The 20,926-nt window shown below is 40.8% G+C and overlaps 1 protein-coding gene across 2 annotated transcripts; it reads left to right on the top strand.

The window, feature by feature from the left end:
* Window positions 1-725: 725 nt before the first annotated feature.
* TBC1D21 (TBC1 domain family member 21) lies at window positions 726-20,574 on the top strand. 2 transcript variants are annotated; one of them, XM_074296236.1, is made up of 11 exons: window positions 726-1,007; window positions 3,827-3,934; window positions 4,201-4,305; window positions 6,330-6,424; window positions 7,522-7,632; window positions 7,802-7,902; window positions 15,062-15,158; window positions 15,603-15,703; window positions 17,389-17,505; window positions 19,408-19,491; window positions 20,436-20,574. In XM_074296236.1, the coding sequence occupies exons 2-11, from the start codon at window positions 3,876-3,878 to the stop codon at window positions 20,466-20,468; spliced, it is 903 nt and encodes a 300-aa protein (XP_074152337.1). In that variant the 5' UTR covers window positions 726-1,007; window positions 3,827-3,875; the 3' UTR covers window positions 20,469-20,574. The 2 variants fall into 2 exon arrangements, with proteins under 2 accessions (XP_074152337.1, XP_074152338.1); XM_074296237.1 differs by having other exon boundaries at window positions 751-1,007; window positions 3,827-3,931; window positions 4,199-4,305.
* Window positions 20,575-20,926: the final 352 nt, after the last annotated feature.

The following is a 20,926-nucleotide window of genomic DNA, read 5'->3' as shown; positions in this document are numbered from 1 at the left end:
TTTAGAAGTGAGCAGTCTGTCAGTCTAGTCTCACTTCAGCCTAGCATAGTGAAAAAAGCATCAGGTCTATGTTCAAGTCATGGCCTTGCCATTTATTGGCTATGTGATCTTTGGTGAACCATCTAACTTCTCCATTTTTCAGTTTTCCTCATCTGCAAAATGGGTGTAATTATATGTACACTATTTCCCAAGATTACTGAGAAGGAAAAACTCAGTAAATCACACATGCAATATTTGTGTGTGTGTTTGATTTCTTGCTGCTATTGTGCTAGGGAGGATGAACTTTAAACAGCTCCATCTCTTAATAATGGGCAAAGAACAAAAAAGAAAAGAAAAGAAAAGAAAAAAGAGACTTTGCAGGAAAAAAAAGAAAAGAAAAAAGAGACTTTGCAGAAGAAAAAAAGGGAAAAAAATAATGGGCAAAGAAGAGAGAAATGCTTTTGTTGCATAGTTTAGCCAGAAGAGAAACCTTCTGAAGAAGGGAAAAGAATGAGGACCAGAATGCCTTCTCCTTCATTCTTACTACTCATTACCTGTTCTTCAAGACTAGACTAATACATCACCTCCTCCAGGAAGCCTTCCTAGGTGAATACCCCTTCCTCTGCCCTATAGCAGCTCCTACCTGTGCCCTAACCACATGCCAGTTATCAGTTACCTTTGAGAGTGTTCACATCTTGTATTAGAAGGTCCCGAGGCTTCTAACGTCATTGTGATGACTCTTCTAGAGTGTTTGTGATGTCATCATATCCTGTTCAGTCTCGTGGAAGAGACCAGAGAGAGGGTCCTCTCCCCTTCATAGTTTATCTCGTTGTTAAGTAAGCAACCCAGAGTCTTTTCATCAAAGAATCACAGTGGAGACCCTAGACTTTCTTCACTGATCTGGAATCCTCAAGACTCTGGGAAATTTCCAACTTAAAGGTTGCTTTGAAGATAGCTAACAGGAGACTATGACCACCCTCTCTCCAGAAAACAGCTTCTCTGCCATGAAGTCAGCTTCTTTTATCCTGGTGAGTGATTGCTAATGATCCACACTGGCTTCTCCAATCTCCATCTCACCCCCTCCCTCAGAGAAGCCTTTTGCCTCCTGCAAATATATTTTACTTGGAGATTTTTTGCTTCATTCACCATGGTGAAAATAAAGTCTTAGTTGGCTCAGTAAGTCACTAATTCTTATTCCTGCAAAGCCTCCTGTCTAAGTTCTGCACAGGAGGACTCTTCCACCTTCCCACTTACTTGTGATTCTTCCTTGTTCTATTTTCTAATACCTGAGTCTCAACTATTCTTGGTGTATAGTACCATTCACTCCACTTCAGACAAGAGTTAGGTCTGTGGCTACGTGAAGGATGGGAAGGCAAAGGTGTAACGGTCAGGGCTTAGGGCAGGAGAGCTCCAGGTGGGAAAGAGAGTTTCTTTCTCATCAGTGAAACCATTTTCCTCTATCCCACCCAGAGCCATCTCCGAATGGAGATGGAGCAGACAGTTACCAGATTGATGCAACAGGAGAGCCCCTACACTGATCTGTCAAGTTGACTGAAGTGAAACCCTATGTTCCCTTGGTTTTGACACGATCCCTCCTTAAAATACAAAGTCTCCTGGAGGGAAGACAATGAAAAGTCATCAACCTCAATGTGAATTAGCTAGATTGTCTCCAAGGAGATACTTTGGTGGAAATAATAACAAACATTACTATAGCATAGTAAAATTTACAAAGCATTTTACATGCCTTTTACTTGATCCTAACAATAATCTTATGAGGTAAATCTCACAAATGTCATCATTAGGCAACTAAGGGGCATGCAGTGGATAAAATGCTGAATATGAACTCAGGAAGACCTGAGTTCAAAAACAGTCTCTCATAGTTCTTAGTTGTGTGACTCTGGGCAAATCATTTTGTCCTCCTGTCTTCCTCAGTTTCCTCATCTATAAAATGGGGATAATAAAGACACTTACCTCATCGAGTTGTTGTGACGATCAACTGAGATAATATTTATAAAGCACTTGGCATATCTTACAACAATATAGAAATGCTCTTATCATTCCTACTTTGTGGATGAAGAAAGAGAAACTCTTTCCTAATATAACTTAAATAACTTAAACCCATTTCTTGATTTCAAGTCCAAAATAACATCCATTATACTTCATGAAATGAGAAGAGGAGAAATATAGACTTAGAACATAGTATGCTGCTAGGGAGGGTAGGTTTGGGTGGGGTCAGCAGAAGGACACAATACACCTGGGTGAGGATTAGAGAGGAGTACACTAAGGAAAGCTTTCAAAGAAAAAAATCTGTCCACAAGATGGAGATGATTTCATCCTACAGGAATTATTTTTTTTGTTGTTTGTTTGTTTGTTTTTGCTAAGGCATTTGGGGTTATGTGACTTACCCAGGGTCACACAGCTAGGAAGTGTTAAGTGTCTTGAGTCCTGACTTCAGGACTGGTGCTCTAACCACTGCCCCACCTAGCTGCCCCCAGGAATTGGTTATTTTTGTTTTTAACATCATCATCATCATTATCAACATCATTATCATGAGCATTATCTTCATTATCATCATCACCACCATCATCATCACCATCACCACCATAATTATCATCATTTTTATTAATAACATCCACCTTAATTTTGAGCTGGATCCACTTTTCCCACTTGAAAACAAGGGGAGAAAACTAGCTAGGTTCTCTACCTATGAGCTAAATGAAGCTGGAGGGTAGGTGGCTCCCTCCCCCTTTTATACCTTCTAAGGCCCACCAAGAAGACTGGCAAGGGCCATGTTCCCTTTTCACCCCTAGTCTCTTATTTCTCGTGAACCTTTTTTTCCTAGAAGTATTTGAGAGATCATTTTCTGGGCTTAGGATTTTAAAGATTCAAACTCTTTTTTCCCCCCTTTAGGGACTGTACAGTATTGAAGTATGTGACAGTGATATCTCTTATGTTGTACCTGGTCTGAACAAGGGCTATCCTCTGATTAGCAATGCAGAACAATTATAAGAATAAGAAAAAGTTAGATGTCATAAAACTAGCAGGAGAGCATAGGAGCAATAGTCAAGTTTCCGATAACAGAAAATTCAATTTTACCTAAAGTTCTTACTTTACATGTTTTAAATAAACCTTTAAGAGTGTGGTAAATGTCCATCACCATCATTACGCTTGCTGCTAATCCAGGTACATTCTCATATCTTTCCTCCTGAGCTTTAGCTATTATGGTTTATTCCAATCCTAAGTGTAGACCAGACTTCACTTATAGAAATTCCTTTTCTTAGCTCATTTTACTTCTTTTAATTTAGAGTCAAAAGTTCTGTTGCTTTAGAACCTCAACTTGCCATCAAAAGCCCACTTGGAACACTTTTTACACCAGCAACGGTTAGTTCTTGCAGTGAATATACTACATCTTCTAATTATAAACAGACTTTAATTTGTTTTTCCACCATTCCTATTTACCATTTGCATCCTTTTTTCCTACAGCAGAAAAAGAAGTTATAGAATCAGGTAGTACATCTCTAAACAAGTAGTCAGAAAACTTAAGACTCTTTTTTCCCCAATCAAAGCAGACAGATTAGTATTCCCTTCTCAGAGGTAAGAAGGAACCATTACTTTGTCTAACAGCCTATTTTGCTACCTGTGGTGTTCACTAGCAATATTCATCCAACCACCATTTTTACAATTTGCCAGTGCTGCAGTTTAGATTTACAAAAATATCTCAGCTCTTACAGAAACTATTTTCTAAAATGACAAGTGTCTGTTCTAGGACACATCATTTTAAGACAATATTTGAACAGAAAATTGAACAAGATTTTAAAACAGTGCTAAATTGGTTTGCCCACACCAGGTAAAGAGGAAACCACCAATTGACAAGACAGAATGGGATAGCTACTTTGATGAGAATGGTCACTTGGCCAAATCCCGAGACTTTATTTGCCTCAATATCCTGGAGAGGGTAAGTTCTCTCACTTATTTGGGGAAAGAGAAAAAAAAGTGGTTACTGCCAGGGTCTCATTAATACCCTTGGAGAGTTGGGGGAAGGAGAAAAATGATTATCACCATGGTCTCACCTGTATCCTTAGAGACTTGGGGGACCGGGGGGGCTGAGGAAGAGAGGGCAGGAGAGGGAGAGGAGGGAATGGTTTGGGAGAAAAACTCAGCGAGACTCAGAATTCTCTCAAGTAACCCTGGGCTTTGTCCCCTTGCCCACTCTTCTCACAGGGTTTTGCACCCCTTTGTAAGGACAGAGGCATGGAAGTTCCTCACAGGCTACTACTCATGGAGGAGCTCCAAGGACGAGCGTCTGATGGTGGACAGCACCAGGAAGTATGTTGGGTCACTATAGATCTGTGTAATATTATGGGAATAGGATGGAGGAAAGTATGAGTTAGACTAGAACAGAGTTCTGAATCATGAGTTCCTCAGGCTTGCTCTCTCATTTATAAAATGGAAACCTTAACATTTGTATTATTACTTCTCTGAAACCTTTTTCCAGACTCTGGGAAACCCCAGACCAAGTTGGAGTTGCTGTAAGGAAGGGCTTTGTAAAGCTGTGTACATAGTTACTCTTATCATCAGCTCTTTGAGTCTCAGAGGAAGAAGCATTTCTCCTCTTCTCTCAAGCTAAATTTCCTGAAATATCATCTTTTCCCACCTTGTAAGGATCAAATGAGATATTACACCTCTGCATAAATGAGGCTATTATTAGGATCATAAATCCCATGATTTATTATTGGGATTGAAATTCTATCATTTTAATGAGGAAGTGACCTTGGAATCATAAACCCATAAGTTTTCATTTTACAAACGAGCAAAATGAGGCTCTTGGAAGTTGTGTTTTGTTAGTCAACAAACACTTGGTGTTTGCTCTGTACCAGACAATATATTAAGTGATGGAGAGATAAAGAAAAAAAGCAAATTAGATGAAATTCACTTGTCATATGGCTAATCCATACTAAGACAGTGGAAGTCCATTTCAGAGGGAAGGCGTTTTGTTTTCAACATCATCATCATCACCACCACCATAATTATCATCCCGTTTATTAATAGCATCCACCTTAATTTAACCAGAAGAGGAATGGGAGGATCAGGAAAGCATCCTGTAGAAGACAGAATAGAGCTCAGTTTGGAACTCAGCTCTTCTCACTCCAAATCCGGGGCTTTGCCTATTACCTTATTGGAAGTGTCATCATCGTGGTCTAAGCCAGAGATGTCAAACACCCAGGGCATTTCTGCCACAGCTCTCCAGAGTGCAGCCTGAACCCAACTGAAATTGGGGAAATTTAACAAAGCAAACAAAAATACAATAGAACAAAGATAATATTAATATGGGGTTTTCAGAGTCTAAACCCTTCACGATCTTTCCTTTCAATTCCATTGTTTTAGTTTTAATTTAGTTTTATTTTCTAGCCCTTCCTATGTGCTCAACCATACATTTAGTTCAACTCTAGAGGGAAAGGAGTAGAAATGTTCAGTGTTTGGGGCAAGTTCCCAGGTGGGAAGACACAACTCCCCTATGTAAGACAATTAGTATAAAATCTGGTTCTAAAAGGAATGATTTTGATTCAAAGGGCTCTGAGGGTGAGAGCATAGAGTTCAGTGTGGGCTAGAGAGGTCAGGATAGACTTCATTGCATCCTCTACCTGCTCCTGTTCCTGGGTATTGGGGTAGTGAGAGTACAGCCATGTGTCTATGGCATAAGCTGGACTTGCTGGGGAACAAGTCACGCCTTCTCTCAGAATAACTGTGTGTCCGGTGTCACTGAGCTTAGAAATCCTTTCTGCATCTTTTATAGAAGGTGAAGCAGGTGACAGAGGCAAATGGGGCCAGTAGGATCCTGAGATTTTCTCACACATCCAGTGAGCTTTTTCCCACTCAGTCCTGTCTTGTTTCTTCTCCCAGTTGCCTCCCAAGCAATGGTATCATCCAGCTGATTCTCACTGAAGCCTTCTTAGGAACCCTTCCATGGGGGGCATTTTTCCCCTAACAGGATCTCGTGTCCTGACATAGATGAGACCCTTCTTCATGCCTTGTTAGGATTCTAGAGGCATAGGAGAAAGAAGGTTAGAAAGCAAAGAATCCCAGGAGATCTGCTGTGACTCCCTCTCTGCCCTGGGAATATATTTGGAAGAGATCTGAAGTTCATTGTTCTTCCTGTTAAGTCTGTCTAAGGTTGGTGTGAAAATAGAATGGTATTAGCTCTGTACCCACCAGCCAGAGACAGTGTGTTTCATTTATGCCTGATAGCCCCAGGCAGATCAGGGATTTCTTGTCTTCACTGGCCCTTAGCTCTGAGTCACAGAAGTTTTCATCGCTGGGCCCCTAAAGACATCCCCTTTGTGTCCTTGCAGGAAAAACTATGAAGCTTTATGTGAAATGTATGAAAAAATCCAACCACTCCTGGAAAATCTGCACCGGAACTTCATTGAGACCCGAAACAACATCTGTGAGCAGAACTGAACAGAACCCCCCAGGATCCCCTCCCTCAAATGTTTCCAAGGAAGGGACCTCCCTAGGCTTTGTATAAGTGGCTTTGGATGCTTTCAAGCTTTTTGTAGCCACTTGCTGGCCAATGAATCAACAATTAAGTCTTTGCTGAGCCTCTCAGGATAGGTTCCTAGGTGCTAGGAAATACGGTGCTTGCCCTGGTGCACATTGTGATAAGGTTGAAGGTAGATTTACACGTGAGAGACCTAGATAATACAAGGTAATTCATCCAGGCCATAGACTGGGAGGGGACCTGTCGGTATTGACTGGAACAGACACAGAAAATTTCCTGAAAGAAGTAGGATGGAGAACGGGACAAAGTTGGTTATGTTGGTGGGAGGGAGAAGGGAGAGGAAATAGAGATGGATAGAAAGCAGGGGGAACCCCTTGATCAAGGGCAAACTGAGATCAGCTTGATTAGCTTGGAAGGGACCTATTGAGGATCAGAAAATTCTCATATCCCAATCCCATCCACCCCCACTGCTCCATCTTCGGCAGGGATGGATTCCTGTCTTCCTCCCTGATGCTGTGAGAGTCTGGACGATGACCCGTTCTAAAAAAACATGGGGTGCTAGATTGGGAGGTTCTATCAAGGACACAGCTCTTCCTTCCACATTAGCTATTTCCTTTTATGTTCTCCATGCCCAAGTTCTAAGGCAACTTGTCCCAGGCTCTGCAAAAATGTCCCTGAGAGAAAGGTACAACCCCAGGGAAATGCGCTCCCAGACTTCCAAGGGGCGACGACTCGGGCCCTGAACATCCAGCATGCTCTGCTGAAGGGTTCTCTCCACCTTCTCTCCCCTTACTCTGAGACAAGACCCGCAGAGGTCAGCCCCAAACCCTGTCAGCAAAGACTGGCTCCTCCTGGCGCTGAGCTTCAGGCAGCCCTAGAGGGAGAGGGGTTGCCAGTCCTGGGAAAGATGCTGCCGGTTCTGCTCTCCCAGCCTCCCTTGCTGGGCAGATAAGGGCCCCATCCCTGGCAGCTTTGTCTGCCCGCTGAGGGAGGTTCTCACCGGCCCCGGGGGGTTCTGTGCTTGTCTCCCTGATCTCCTGAAGCCTATGACATCCAGAGGCTCTATGACAAGGATCCAATGGGCAACGTCGTCATAGACAAGAAACGTCTGGAGAAGATTTTGCTGCTGAGTTACGTGTGCAACACAGAGACGGGTGAGCTGCCCCAGGGGAACGCGCTCTGTGCCCGCCCAAGCCGCCTCCCGAGCCCTGGCTCCTCCGGCCCCTGGCCCCCCACTCCCCTCACCCACCCCCGCATTCTTCCCCACCCCAAGGAGGGTGACCCTCCACCCTCCCCACCCCAGCTCTGCTATATCTCTGCCAGAATACCAGCAGGGCTTCCATGAGATGGTGATGCTCTTCCAGCTGATGGTGGAAAATGACCATGAGACCTTCTGGCTTTTCCAGTTCTTTCTGCAGAAGATCGTGAGTGGCCCAAACAAACCCCACCACCCCCGACCAAAAGGGGGCTCTCCCTGCCTGGTCCTGCGGGTCCCAGCCTCCCGCCCCCACGTGCCCAGGAGCTCCTCACTCACACTAAGCGGACGGAGGCCAGAGTCTGCCCCACTCAGCTCCCAGCCCCACCAGAGAATGAACGTTCTCCTTGTATAGTGTGAGGGAATGAGGGATAGAGTGCTCCCCGGTGGATTCAATAGGTCCTCCGTCCCAGGGTCAGGGGGGCTGGGTCAGAGATGGGTCGCATTTTAAACGGATTCTGTTGTTTATGTAGTCAGGTCAGAGAGACCCGGAGCAGCTTGTCACTTCCTTCTCCAGGCAGACAGTTAAGTGACTCACCCAAGGTGACACAGCTATTATGGGTCTGAGGTCGGATTCAAGCTCTGGTCTTCCTGACTACAGACCCAGCGCTCTACCCACTGAGCCACTAGCTGCCCCGTGTCAGAGAACGCTACAGTGTGGCCTTAAACATTAGCAGTCCTGCTGCTGCTGCTCCTGCTGCTACAACTACTGCTATTACTACTACTACTGCAGGCACTGCCACTATCACCATTACAACTATTACTCTTATTATTACTACCTTTGACACTACTACTACTACTACTACTGCAACTATATAACTACTACTACTACTACCACCACTACTACTACTACTACCATGATCACTACTACACCACCATCACTATTAGTACTAAAGCCAATTTGTAAAAGGGGAGCAATACACAACTTTCCCCAAAAGGTTGACGTGATATCATTTTGTAAGCGGTAACGAAGAATATAAATGTGAGTTATTAGAGGGATTATTATTAAATTATCTTTGCCTAGGTCATGTTAGGCTATCTTTCCATTTGCATTTTTATGCTTATTTGAGAGATATTGACCATCTTGAAGCAAACTTTCTTCACAATATTGATGTGAAAACTCCCTTCCTTGATGCAATTCAACAACTGCCTTATAATTTATATAATCCCAGATGGAGGGAGGGACCTCTACCTAGATGTAGATGTCTAGGTAGATATCTAGGATATCTGCCATATCACTGTGCTTCTCATTCAGAGTATCTGAAATGCAAAACTGAAAAAAATCTCAAACCCTATCCAAAGAACAACTCCCACCTCCACGCGCTGTCCAGCGTGCACCTAAAAACTTGAGAGACAGGGAAATCCAAGGAAGCCCACTCCACCTTTTAATATTCCCCATTTTCCTTATGTTGGGATAACATCTGTCATGTATTCCTTGGATAGTCTACCTCTGGGATCCAAAAGAACTAGCCTTATTCTGTTCGCCATGACAACCCTTTAACCATATCTCATAACCCCTCTCATGTTTTCTCTGTCCTCCCTTCTGTAGGCTAAATGCCCTGAGTTTATTTTGTCTGCAGAGTAGCTTTTAATTCCTTCTCAGAAAACCCTCCAACTTGTTAATATTTTTTCTAAAACATGGCTCTCAGAATTGGACCACCAATCAGGACAGAATATAGCAGGATCGCCATTCCCTTCATTCTGGACAATGTAGTATCATTAATATCATTAAAATCACATTAGAGATCATGAGAGAGAAAGTGTTTTATCCAAATTGATGGAGAAATGACTGTGGAGACAGGGAGAGACCTGGTTTCAAATCTTACCTCTGACTGGCACTCCCTGGCTGGACAAATCAATTTATACTCATTCTGACAAATCTTACGCTATTCTTGATGGAAAAACAAAGGTCCCATTAGCTGCTATGTTATACTGATGGGTCATATCAAGATTTTAGTTTCCTAGACTCTCAGGTCTTTTTTACATGAGCTTCCTTCTATACCCTATACATGTGCAAGGAATCCAACTGTAACATTTGACTTACATGACTAATGAGTTATAATGGTAGTTTCAGGTACTTTTTCACCCTTTAAGATCTTTTTGAATCCCATTTCTCACTGTTCTGGGTACCCCTCCCAGCTGTCATTTGAAAATTTGACACGTTTACTATCTGAGCCTTTATTCACATCATTCATGAAAATTTTGAGGAGAATGAGACAAAAGATGGGGCTCCTGCTAGAGATTTCCTGACAGATTGACATCTAACTCTCACTGGATTTGGTTTGAGTTAGTCACCCTGTTCATATCTCTTGGTTTTTTCACAAGAGACATTGTCAAATACCTTGCCAGAATGCAATTATCTTATGTTCTAATATTCACTTGACTTACTATTCAAATACCCACAACAACAAGGAAATAAAGTTAGTCTGATGTGTCCTTTATGAATCTATGCTGGTTCTGAGTGCTTACAGATCTCCCCATTACTATTCCTCCTCAAATTGGTAGTAACTCACTCTTACATAGTTCAAAGACTATCCCGTCCTCTTGAAAAATTAGGAAACCATCTACCTATTGCCACTCCTGACCCCTTTTATAACTCTCATAATCAACAATGAAAGCTTAACAGTGATATCCAAAAGCTATTTCCATTCTCTGGGTCAGAATTCATCTAGAAACACCTCTCAAGGACAGCTAAAGGCTCTTTCATCTTCCCATTTCTCTTTGGGTTCCAATTCCCTCTTAATCATTTTTGTTCTATTCTTCTCAGGCCAAAGGTCCTTCTCCATGGCAGAAAACATAAGAGCAAAATGGAAGATGAGTTGGTCAACCTTTCCATCCACCCACCGCAGAGTGAACTTTCTCCTCCCACATAGCTAACAGTGTTTTGTTTTGTTTTTCTTTTTTTATTGTCCTTAGTTTTTATCATTTGTCTCCTCTTAGTGTGAGGTTTCACTTTCCTGACACTGGTTATGCAGGAATGTGTACTTCTTTTATATTCATCCTTAGTTATCAGTGATCTATTCTTTCTCTTATCTGAACCCTTTAAAAAGCTTTTTGTGTTCCTTGTGGACTCTTTAGACACTCCTGCCCTTCCTACTTCATTGGACACAGTTGTGAATGCCTTGAACAAGGATATAGATAGATAGATAGATAGATAGATAGATAGATAGATAGATAGATAGATAGATAGATAGAGATATACACACACATATATTTGTTCAACATTGTTCAGCAATGGCAATGTTTCCAAATACTGCAGCGTTTGTAAGAGGTCCACATGGAAGTAGAGGATTAGGAACAATCAACAGGATTTTTATATATATATATGTATATATATAATTATTTTATATGTAATATAATATAATATATATACATTATATATTATAATATGTGACTGATTCTCCCAACCAAAGGAAGATCACTTCTCATTTTTCAGAATTATAGGATGTGAATTGGAAGTATCTCAGTGGTCATCTGACCTACTTTATTGTGGCCTGAACAAGGACCTCTGCTATAAAATTCCCAACAAGTAACTACCCATCCTTTCCTGGAAGACCTGTAGCAAAGGCTGCTATTGTCTAAACCGCTTGTTCCACTTCAGGATAGCTCTGATTGTTAGACAGATTTCTCCTCTTTTACTTCACTCCATTTGCTTCCACGGTGGCAAGTTGGAGCTTCCCAGAAGGAAGATGACTTCTACCGTTTACTACTCTCATGGCTCTAGGGGTGATGCTTGTGAATGACTCTTTCTACTAACACTGGAGCTCATGAGTACTTACCTATCCTAGAAAAGTCTATTTGGAAGTCAGTCACTCAATTAACCTGAGCCAAAAGCATTTAATGAAAATGTAAATCAAATACATAACATTTTCAGAATGAGACCTGTAAATTTGAATTGCACTCTCCCACTAATTCACATAGTGTCTGTGCAAAAACAGGATTTACCGGGTAGTCCCAGGATACTAAGGCATAGTTGGAGAATATATATGGCTGGAGCAACTCATAACACTAGAATTGCAGACTTCAGTGTCTACTCTGTCTCAGGAATTGCCCATAAATATTCCTCGATGAGTCTAGTTTCTGTGTTGAACAAATACCTCCACTGCTAAGCTGTGCTGATCCACACTATGGTGGATGACACTTCATTGGGCATGGTGTCTCAGCTGGATGACTTGGTTTATTTGTACTGCTTCTCTTGTGGTCTGTTCCTAAGCTGCTTTTCTCCTCAAGTGAGCTTGCTCCCTGACAGCAACTGTAGTATCTGTCACTTCCAGTTTCAGGCTTAGTTGATGCTTTCAACTGAATTAATGTTGTGTTCTCTTAGAAAAATACAGTAACCCTTATCCTAAATTTGGCAAAAGTCTCTACAATTCAGGATCTTTGAAGGATTCTTCTTCTCCACCTCCCAACAAAAAAACAGATGACGATATAAATACATTTCTTGTTCTTTTTCTCCCTGCCCTTAATTCTCCTTCTCTTTTTTTCTCCTCTTTCTTTTCCTCTTCCTCCTTGGCAGTGGATCATAGTAAAGAACAAAAATAGCTTCTCTATTTCAGCCACAGGTAGCAGTAGTAGGAAAAAAACCTAAATCTTTCTTTAGTTAAATAAATTTCCCTGGCCAAAAAAAAAAGTGACAGTTCAGAGAGGGAGTTATGGCTTCTCTGACCCAGCTCTGAAATCTTTTATTTTGCCTCAATATTTTCTTACCTCTACTTATATATAATTATCAACTGAATTCTCTCTGATAGAGAGTTCACTTAGTTTTATGATTAGCAATCAAATTTTCATTATTATGATTAGTAATCAAATTTTCATCATCTATCATTAAACTATTACAAAATAAAGCATGTTTATTCCATAATCACAAAATAATTCTAGCCCAGAAAACTTAAGAGACTTGTTCAAGATCATGGAAGTAGTAAGTACTTATATTAACTTTCAAAATTCAGGTTCTCTGGAGATCCAGTGTATTGGCTGAAGAATTTTCTGGGCTACTTTGGTCTTCTTGTTGTAATGATTGTTTTTACATTAGTAAAATGGTAGAAGTTGGTGATCAAAGAGTAGTTGTCTCTTCCCTTATTCATATTCATTTTTCCAACATCAACAATTTATTCTAACAGGTTAGATTACAATGGTTATAGTTTCACAAAATATCTTCTCTTCTTTTTCTTCTAATTTGCTTTTAACTGTGACTATTATTCTAACTAATTAATTTTCTTATTGAACATAGATAACTAATTCTGAATTGATTCACACAATCTGAACCTACTCACTTCCTGTCTGTTAGGATATAATTGATTTGAATTCTTACCTTGTCCAGACACTCTTCTGAAAGGAGATATTTATGTTTTACAAACATGAGGCTTCTGAGTAGTACAACGGCCATTGACTTCTTTCTTAATCCTTAAGCATATTTTTTCAACATATTTTTATACTCACCTATGAAAACCTTTGCAACAATCAAAAGATTAAGATCTATGTTGATTTTGAAGGATCTTGTGAAGTTCTTTGTAGAATTGCTCTAACATTACAAAGAGGTGTAGATACATAAGGTGCGATTCAAATCACAATCTTGTTGGGATTTTGTTTGGGTTTGGTTTTGTTTAGAATTTTGTTTTTGTTTTGCCCATTGAGCATTGAAAAGTGAAATCACTATGAGCTTATGAATAATTTTTATTGCTTTCAGAAATGTAATGAAATCATCTTCACAAGCTCCTTGATTTGTTCCTCCAAAAAGTGCTATCTTTTCATAAAGCTACAACTTTTTATGTCTTCTGGCTTTATCAAAATATTTTATGTGATTCCAATATTCAAAAAGCATTGCAATACATTAGTTATTGGACAAAAATCACATGAAGATCACCATCAGTTTAAATTAAATCAAGCTAATTAAATAAACATCAAAAAGTCACAGGCAAGAGCACTTTGCCACTGCCATGTTGAAAGTGAAAGGTTTGTATGTGGCTAAAGCAGAGAGAAGAAGAAACCTTGAGAGATGATCAGTATGGAATATTGAATATAATATCAAGTTCCCAAAAATGTTGGATAGTTTCATTGAACTACTTTTTATTCTATTTATTTTTTGCTATAAGAGATAATTCTCTCATGAAGAAAAAAAGAGAGGTTAGAAAATGAAAGTGATAAACAAAAATAATTTAAAAATTTTAATCTAAGTGCAAGGAGCTCACACAGTGCCATTTTGTATTTTTCTTAGACTGTTATAGCTGAAGGAGTAATTGCTAGTGGTACCTATTTAAACAGGAGTTTCTTGGCTTTTAGGTCAGCTGGTCTTCAGGTAGTAAATTAGGCTGTTGCTAGAAAATTATTCGAATATTAATTTGTGGATCTGGATATTATGGTCATAGTCGCTGCCACTCAGCTTCCTCTAACTACTTTTTATTCTATTTATTTTTTTGCTGTAAAAATGATTCTTTCATGAAGAAAAGAGATGTTTGGAAATGAAAGTGATATACTAAGAATTTTAAATCTAAGTGCAAGGGAGTCACACAGTGCCATTTTGCGTTTTTCTTAGAAAAAGGGGTTGCTATAGCTGAAGGAGTAATTGCTAGTGGTTAACCTATTTAAACATGAGTTTCTTAGTTTCTAGGTCAGCTATTCTTTAGGTAGCGACCTGGGCTGTTGCCAGAAAATTATTCTAATGTTAATTTGTAGATCTGGACACCATGGTTATAGTCGCTGCCATTTTGAATGCTTTATCTCTGTAGGACTCGGCTTCCTCATCTCTAAAATGAGAGATTTTGACCATGCGACCAATAAAGTCCTTCCTAGATCTAAATCTATATTCTTGTGGTCATTGAGCCACCTCCAAGCAGGAAAGCAAGACTAGGGTAGCATTTTCCTTCCCCCAGCCACAACTACACTAGGAGTCAATCCTCCAGCTGTCCAGCTTCCTAGTAACTCACTTCTCCCCTGATCCCTGGATCCACATTTGAGATGTCTGCCTCAGACCAAGCTGGCCATTCTTTGAGCTGATACAGCTTGCAGAGCCAAATAAGAGAGGGGTCCGTTCCCAGTGGTTTTCTGCTCTTAGCTCTCCCGAGAGTCTGATGAGAGGTGTCCTGCCTGGGTCATGGGATACATCAAACTTCTTAGAACCCTGAAAACTGAGACCTGGCCCTAAATGATGTCAGCTGCTATGTGTTACCACATGGGGAAGCCCCAGAAGTCTCCCTGGGGGAAGAAGGCCATTCTTGAGGACCACAAGTGACCTGCTCTCCAGTTGTTCCACTTCTTTTCTGCTCTCCCTTTCCTTTCTCTCTCCTCCCTTTCTCCTTTTTTCTCCCACTTGTCACCCTCCGTCTCCCCAGGAGCATAGCTGTGTTATTAATATCGGGGTGGCGAAGAATCTGGAAATTCTCAGCAACTTGATTTCTTTCCTGGATCCCACCTTTGCCGAGCATTTGAGTGAGTTGACCTTTATCTATCTCCCTCCTTCAGCTACTCCATCCCTGCCAGGGACCCTGGGGCGTGGGTCAGCAAAGAATTCAATTGTATGATCCAAGGGAAAGAACTGGAGCTCCAATTCCACTCTGCCACCAGCCCTTCTGTGATTTTGGACAAGTCTCTTAGCCCTCAAGTCTCAGTTTCCTCTTCTGCAAATGCTGGAAGCTGGGTGGGATGACTTCTAATGGGAACCTGGGGGTTCAGGTACCTAGTCAAAGATGCTCCCTGACTGTCGAGATAGTCCTGGCTTTTAGGAGCTGAAATGACTCACCTGTCTTCCTGCCCCTAGGAGGAGAACCCATTCTGGAGATTGGATAGGAGAGTCTGTGAGGAGGGTTAGAGAGCTGGGGACATAGAAGGATGATGTCTGGGTCGCTGGTTGGGTTTCTTTTTCTTCCCCCACAGAAGGGAAAGGTGCAGGGGCTATACAAGCCCTCTTCCCCTGGTTCTGCCTCCTCTTCCAAAGGGCATTCAAGTCATTCGATGATGTCTGGAGACTCTGGGAGGTGAGGAGCCTGGGGGTTGGTAGATGAATCTGTACAAGTTCACACCCTTCACCCCATAGTATTTCCTTCCTCATCCACTCATTTCTCTTATGATGCTTAAAACAGTCAGGTTCACTTTCCCAGAGGACTCAGAAACCAAGTCAACCTGAGTCAGCTCCTTTGGGAGCTCTGATTTACATAAATCTGTCTACCTCAGTGTACCTGAAAACCAGGCTAGTGGAATCTAGCACTTAGGTGCAAGGCAGGAACTTCCCTCGTCTCTGCTTGGTTGGATCTCGAGAGATCTTGTACTAAGATCTTGGTCGTTCAAGTTGTCCCTTGAGGAGGTAGGGTGCTCTCCTCTGCAGTGGGAGCCCAGAGGAAAATCAGATTTTTTTTTCATTGCAGCATCAGTGACACATCAAATCACTCTGGAAATCTTTCTTTTAGATGGCAGGAAGAGATCTGAATTTTCCCCTTAGTTTGCAACTTACACATTGATGGCAGCCAATGACCTGGATAGTTGACAAATGATTAAAGATTCTCCAGGATGTTTGGCTATGTCCCAAGTGACCTGGGAACCCCAGATAAGCCAGTTGCAATAATCATCTAGTTTCTGACCTCTTCTGGTCAGAATTTGCTCTTCTCCCCCAAAGCAGTCCTCATAAAGTCTCTCTCCTGGGAAAGGAAACCTAGAAAAACGGAATCTGGGTACAATCTCAGAATTAAAGCAGAGAGATTCGATTTATGTTAACATTGTGTTAACTATGTGCATGGTACTGAGTTTGGTGCTGGGTGGGGTTACAAAGATAGAAATGCACACAGTCTAAGCCTTCAGTTCAACAGGGTAGAACATGGCATGTACCTGGAGGAGTATGATCCAAGATAGAACATGACAAGACATAGCAGACCTGGAGAGAAGATGCTCTAAGGAGATCTAAGCGAAAGAGTGTGGTGTTCTGGGGAGGTCAGGACGTGGGGACACGTAAGCTGGACTTTGAAAGGAAAGGAGAATTTCAACAAGTAGAAAAGCAAGGATATAAATGCATGAAGGGAAGAGAGGGGAGCATGAAACCAGGTTAAGTAGTTCAGTTTGGTGAGAATACAGGATGCTTAGAGTGGAGCTGTAAGAAATAAAATTGGAAAAAGAAATTAAGGCAAGATTAGATGGGCTAGAGGAGCTCTTGAGGCCTCTTGCAAGACAGAGTCTCCCAAGAATCAGCCCTGAGATCCAAAGAGCCTCCCCATCCAACCACGTGATATCCACCCCTTCTCTGGGCTTCCACTTCTGATCATAAACTCCCCTGTATCACCAAGAATAGTGTATGGCCCTCTCTTTTCTTCTTAGCCTTGTTCCTCTCATAGACATGGAAACCATAACCCTCTCTAAGGACAGGGACCATGACTCCCCTTCCTCTTATCTCCCCTAATCAATCAAATAAGCATTAATTAAACCACTATTAGCTAGAGAAATACTATACCAAACTGGAAATACAAAAATGAGGTAATCCCTATCTTTAAAGAACATAGGGAGAAGGCAGGGATACAGCAAACAATCACAGGTAAATAAACACAAGACATATTCAAAATAAACACAAATGCAGTTTAGCACAGGACCAGATGTTCAATTGTGAAGGTCATCCGGAACACTCAAGTTATCCCACCCTCAGTACAAACTGACCCTCTCTGGTCCATCTCTTCCACAGGTCTTGCTAACGGGGAAACCCTGCAGGAATTTCCAGGTGATGGTGGCCTACAGCATGCTGCAGATGGTGAAGGAGCAAATCCTACTGGAGAGTATGAATGGTGAAAATATCGTCATGGTGAGGGAACCCACAGGCTGGTCTGGCTTAGCATCTTTGAGAGAAGTGGGCACATTTTTTTCCTTTTCCCCTCCTCCTTCAACCTTTAAGTACCTGCTCCCTGCTCCACCCCCAAGTCAAAAATACATATATATGTATGTATTATGTGTGTGTATGTGTGTGTTTCTGGACAAAACAGAAACAGTTGCTATTTGCATTCACTCTGAGCCCTTCAGGGCCTAAAAACAATGATCAATGATGCTTAGCCTGAGATCTATTATTGGCCAAAGCAAGTCCCCTCTCAAGTACTTTTAATTTATTTTTATTTTCTAAAATATTGCTCTTTTATTTTTTTACATCATAGTTATTCCCAATATTTCTTTCCTCCTCCCAGTCACAAATGGTATTTTTTAAAGACAAAAAAGAGATAGAGAAAAAAATCAAAAAAATCAACACAGATAATCAAAACATTGGGAAAAGACCAGAATCATGTGCGATGTATAATATTTCCCAGGTACTTTTTAAGGGAGGGACCAATAATGACAGAGACAGGCAGGGACAGAGAGACCCAGCATCGATGTCAACACAACCAATTACTACAGTGGAAAAAGACCAGAATCTTGTGCAATGTATAACACCTACCAGATAGTTTTTAAGTGAGGGACCAATGATAGGATAAACATATTAAGAGCTGATGCCTCTATGATGCTTTTACACTGACCATAAAAGATGCTTTAGCATAAAAGCATCATACAAATATCACTTCTTATTATTTTATCCCATCATTGGTCCCTCACTTAAAAAATATCTGGTAGGTGTTATACATTGCACAAGATTCTGGTCTTTTTCCACTGTAGTAAATGGTTGTGTTGACATTGATTCTGTGTCTCTGTTTGTCTGTCTCTGTCTGTCCCTGTCTGTCTCTGTCTCTCTCTTCCCCTTTCTTTCTCTTTTTCTCCCTCATTTTAAAATAATACCACTTGTTAAGGGAGCTGGCTGTCTGGGAGAAGGAAAAAAATGATACTCATGTTTGACTTATATTGGATTACTTGCTATCTAGGGGAGGGAGTGGGGGAAAGGGAGGGAGAAAACTTTGGAACAAGGTTTTGCAAGAGTGAGTGTTGAAAATTATCTTTGCATGTATTTTGAAAATAAAAAAGCTATTATTAAAAAAGAAAAATGATACTGAGAGATGATGATGTAAAGAAATAAAAGTAATAAAAACTTATTTTAGAAAATGGAGGGGGCAGCTTGATGGTGCAGTGGATAGAGCACTAACCTTGGAGTCAAGAGCACCTGAGTTTAAATCTCATCTCAGACACTTAACCCTTATTAGCTGTGTGATCCTGAGCAAGTCAATTAACCCCAACTGTCTCACAAAACAAACAAACAAAAAAAAAAGATAATTTTTTAAAGAAAAAGAAAATAAATTAGAATCACCTGATAAGGGAACTTGTTCTTCATATCTATTCGCTGAAGGAGGCAATAACTCAGGTGGTAGGAGCAGAAGGGAAGGATCAAGAAAATAGGGAAGTCCCAGATGCTGCCCCATCTGTCTAGGACAGCTGAGAAAGGGGGAGGTTGTGAAGGTGATGAACCTGAATTTATTTTTTCCCTTCATTCCCCCTCAACAAAACTTGCTCTCAGGAGACTATCCCCAAAGAAAAGATCTGATGGATTTATCCATTCTTATGTGTTAATTATTAATAAAAACTAATAATTTTATTTGGAGAAAAAGCCTTAGGTGGGTAGAATTTCAGGGACTTAAGTAAGAGGAAGGGATATTTGAGGCACCAAACCTTCCCAGAGCTGCTCACATCATATTCCCTAGGTGTTTACCTCCCTCTGGTTGAGGCTGGTTCTCAGAGGATACATCCCTCCGACAGGTCCAGATCAATCACGATTCCTCCTTCTCCTCCACAGGCCTGCAATAATCTTATTGACCTTGATGCTGATGAGCTTATCTCTTCTGCCTGTTTGGTCTATGCTGAACTAATGCAAAGGGATGTGAGTATTCAGAACTTCCAGGGCCTTTAAGGCAGCCTTCCTTCACTAGCATTCCTTTGCATCCCCTCTGTGCTTGAGAGAACACTTGGTGCCCAATTATATTACATTGATTCTCAACCAGAATGTAAGCCCAAGGATGAACTTTTTCCTCTGCCTTTCCCTACAACATAACCAAAATGGGACTGAATATATAGATAAATGTTGGTGCTAAATGAATGAAAGCACAAGCAAATGCAAGAATAAATGAATGAATGACAGAATGGAGTGGATGAATGAAGAAGTTCAGGAATAAGTGAATGAATGACAATGGAGTGAATGAATGAGTGAAAAAGTAAATGAATGAATGATCAAGTTCAGGAATAGGTGAATGAATGACTAAATGGGTTGAATAAGTGAAGAAATAAATGAATGAATAAAGTAATGAGAGAAAATAAATGAGTGAATGAATCAGTGAGTGAATGGATATGCATGAAAGGACAAAAAGTGAAGAAATGAAGGCATGCCAGCGAATAAATAAAATCTCAAGGAAAGAATGATTAAAGAATGAGTGAATAACTGAATAATAAAAGAACAAATGAATAAGGGAATTAAAAAGAATGGATGAATGAATGGATGTGAATAAATGAATGAGTCAAAAATATATTAGTAAATGAGTAAATGAATGAATAAGTGAATGAATTAACTATGGAATGAGTGAAAAATAAATGAATATATGTGCAAAATAATAAGTGAAGGGATGAGTAAAGAAAGGAATGAATGAAAAAGCCAAGGGATGAATCAGTGAAGAGTCAAGAAATGAGTAAATTAAATGAATAAATAAATAGGGGAACAAATGAGTGAATGAGTAAATCAATGAATGAAGTAATGAATTCAGTAACTAAAGGATTAAGTGAATGGTGTTGGACCCCTACTGACCTTAGGGTTCTCTCCTTTTATCTCCTTAGCCTCCAGAACATTTAAAACAATTTTTCCAGTAAGGAGACAACCGTACCACGCTCAAGTTGGACAGTTATAGTTACCTGGGCAGTAATGTCAAGAACAAGGCATTAGGATGAGGGAATAATACAGCACCACTGGAAATAACCATTGCTTTGGGAGAGTGACCATTTCTAAGGGCCAGGAGAATAGAGCAGCAGCGCCAGCCATTACTGGGCTGCCTCTTAGAGCTGGGTGGGCTAGGAGACAATGGCCACCTGGGAAGAGATTGATGAGGGTTCAGTAAATATGGTAAGTGATGGGAAAGCTGGGAAAAGGGCCTCAGGGTCAAGAAGAGATGATGTGCATTGGGAATAATAATAATGATGATGATGACTCGAATTTATACAGCATGTTACAATTTCTAAAGCACTTTCCTCCCAATATCCCAGTGAGGCCAGTAGCGAAAATAGCATCATTCCATTTTATCTATAAGGAAAATGGAAACTGTGATTTTCCT

The sequence above is a fragment of the Sminthopsis crassicaudata genome, chromosome 2 (genome assembly GCF_048593235.1).
Source record: "Sminthopsis crassicaudata isolate SCR6 chromosome 2, ASM4859323v1, whole genome shotgun sequence".
Taxonomy (NCBI): Eukaryota; Metazoa; Chordata; class Mammalia; order Dasyuromorphia; family Dasyuridae; genus Sminthopsis; species Sminthopsis crassicaudata.
Note: the sequence above shows the minus strand (reverse complement) of the source record. Positions and strands in the feature narration are given on the sequence as shown.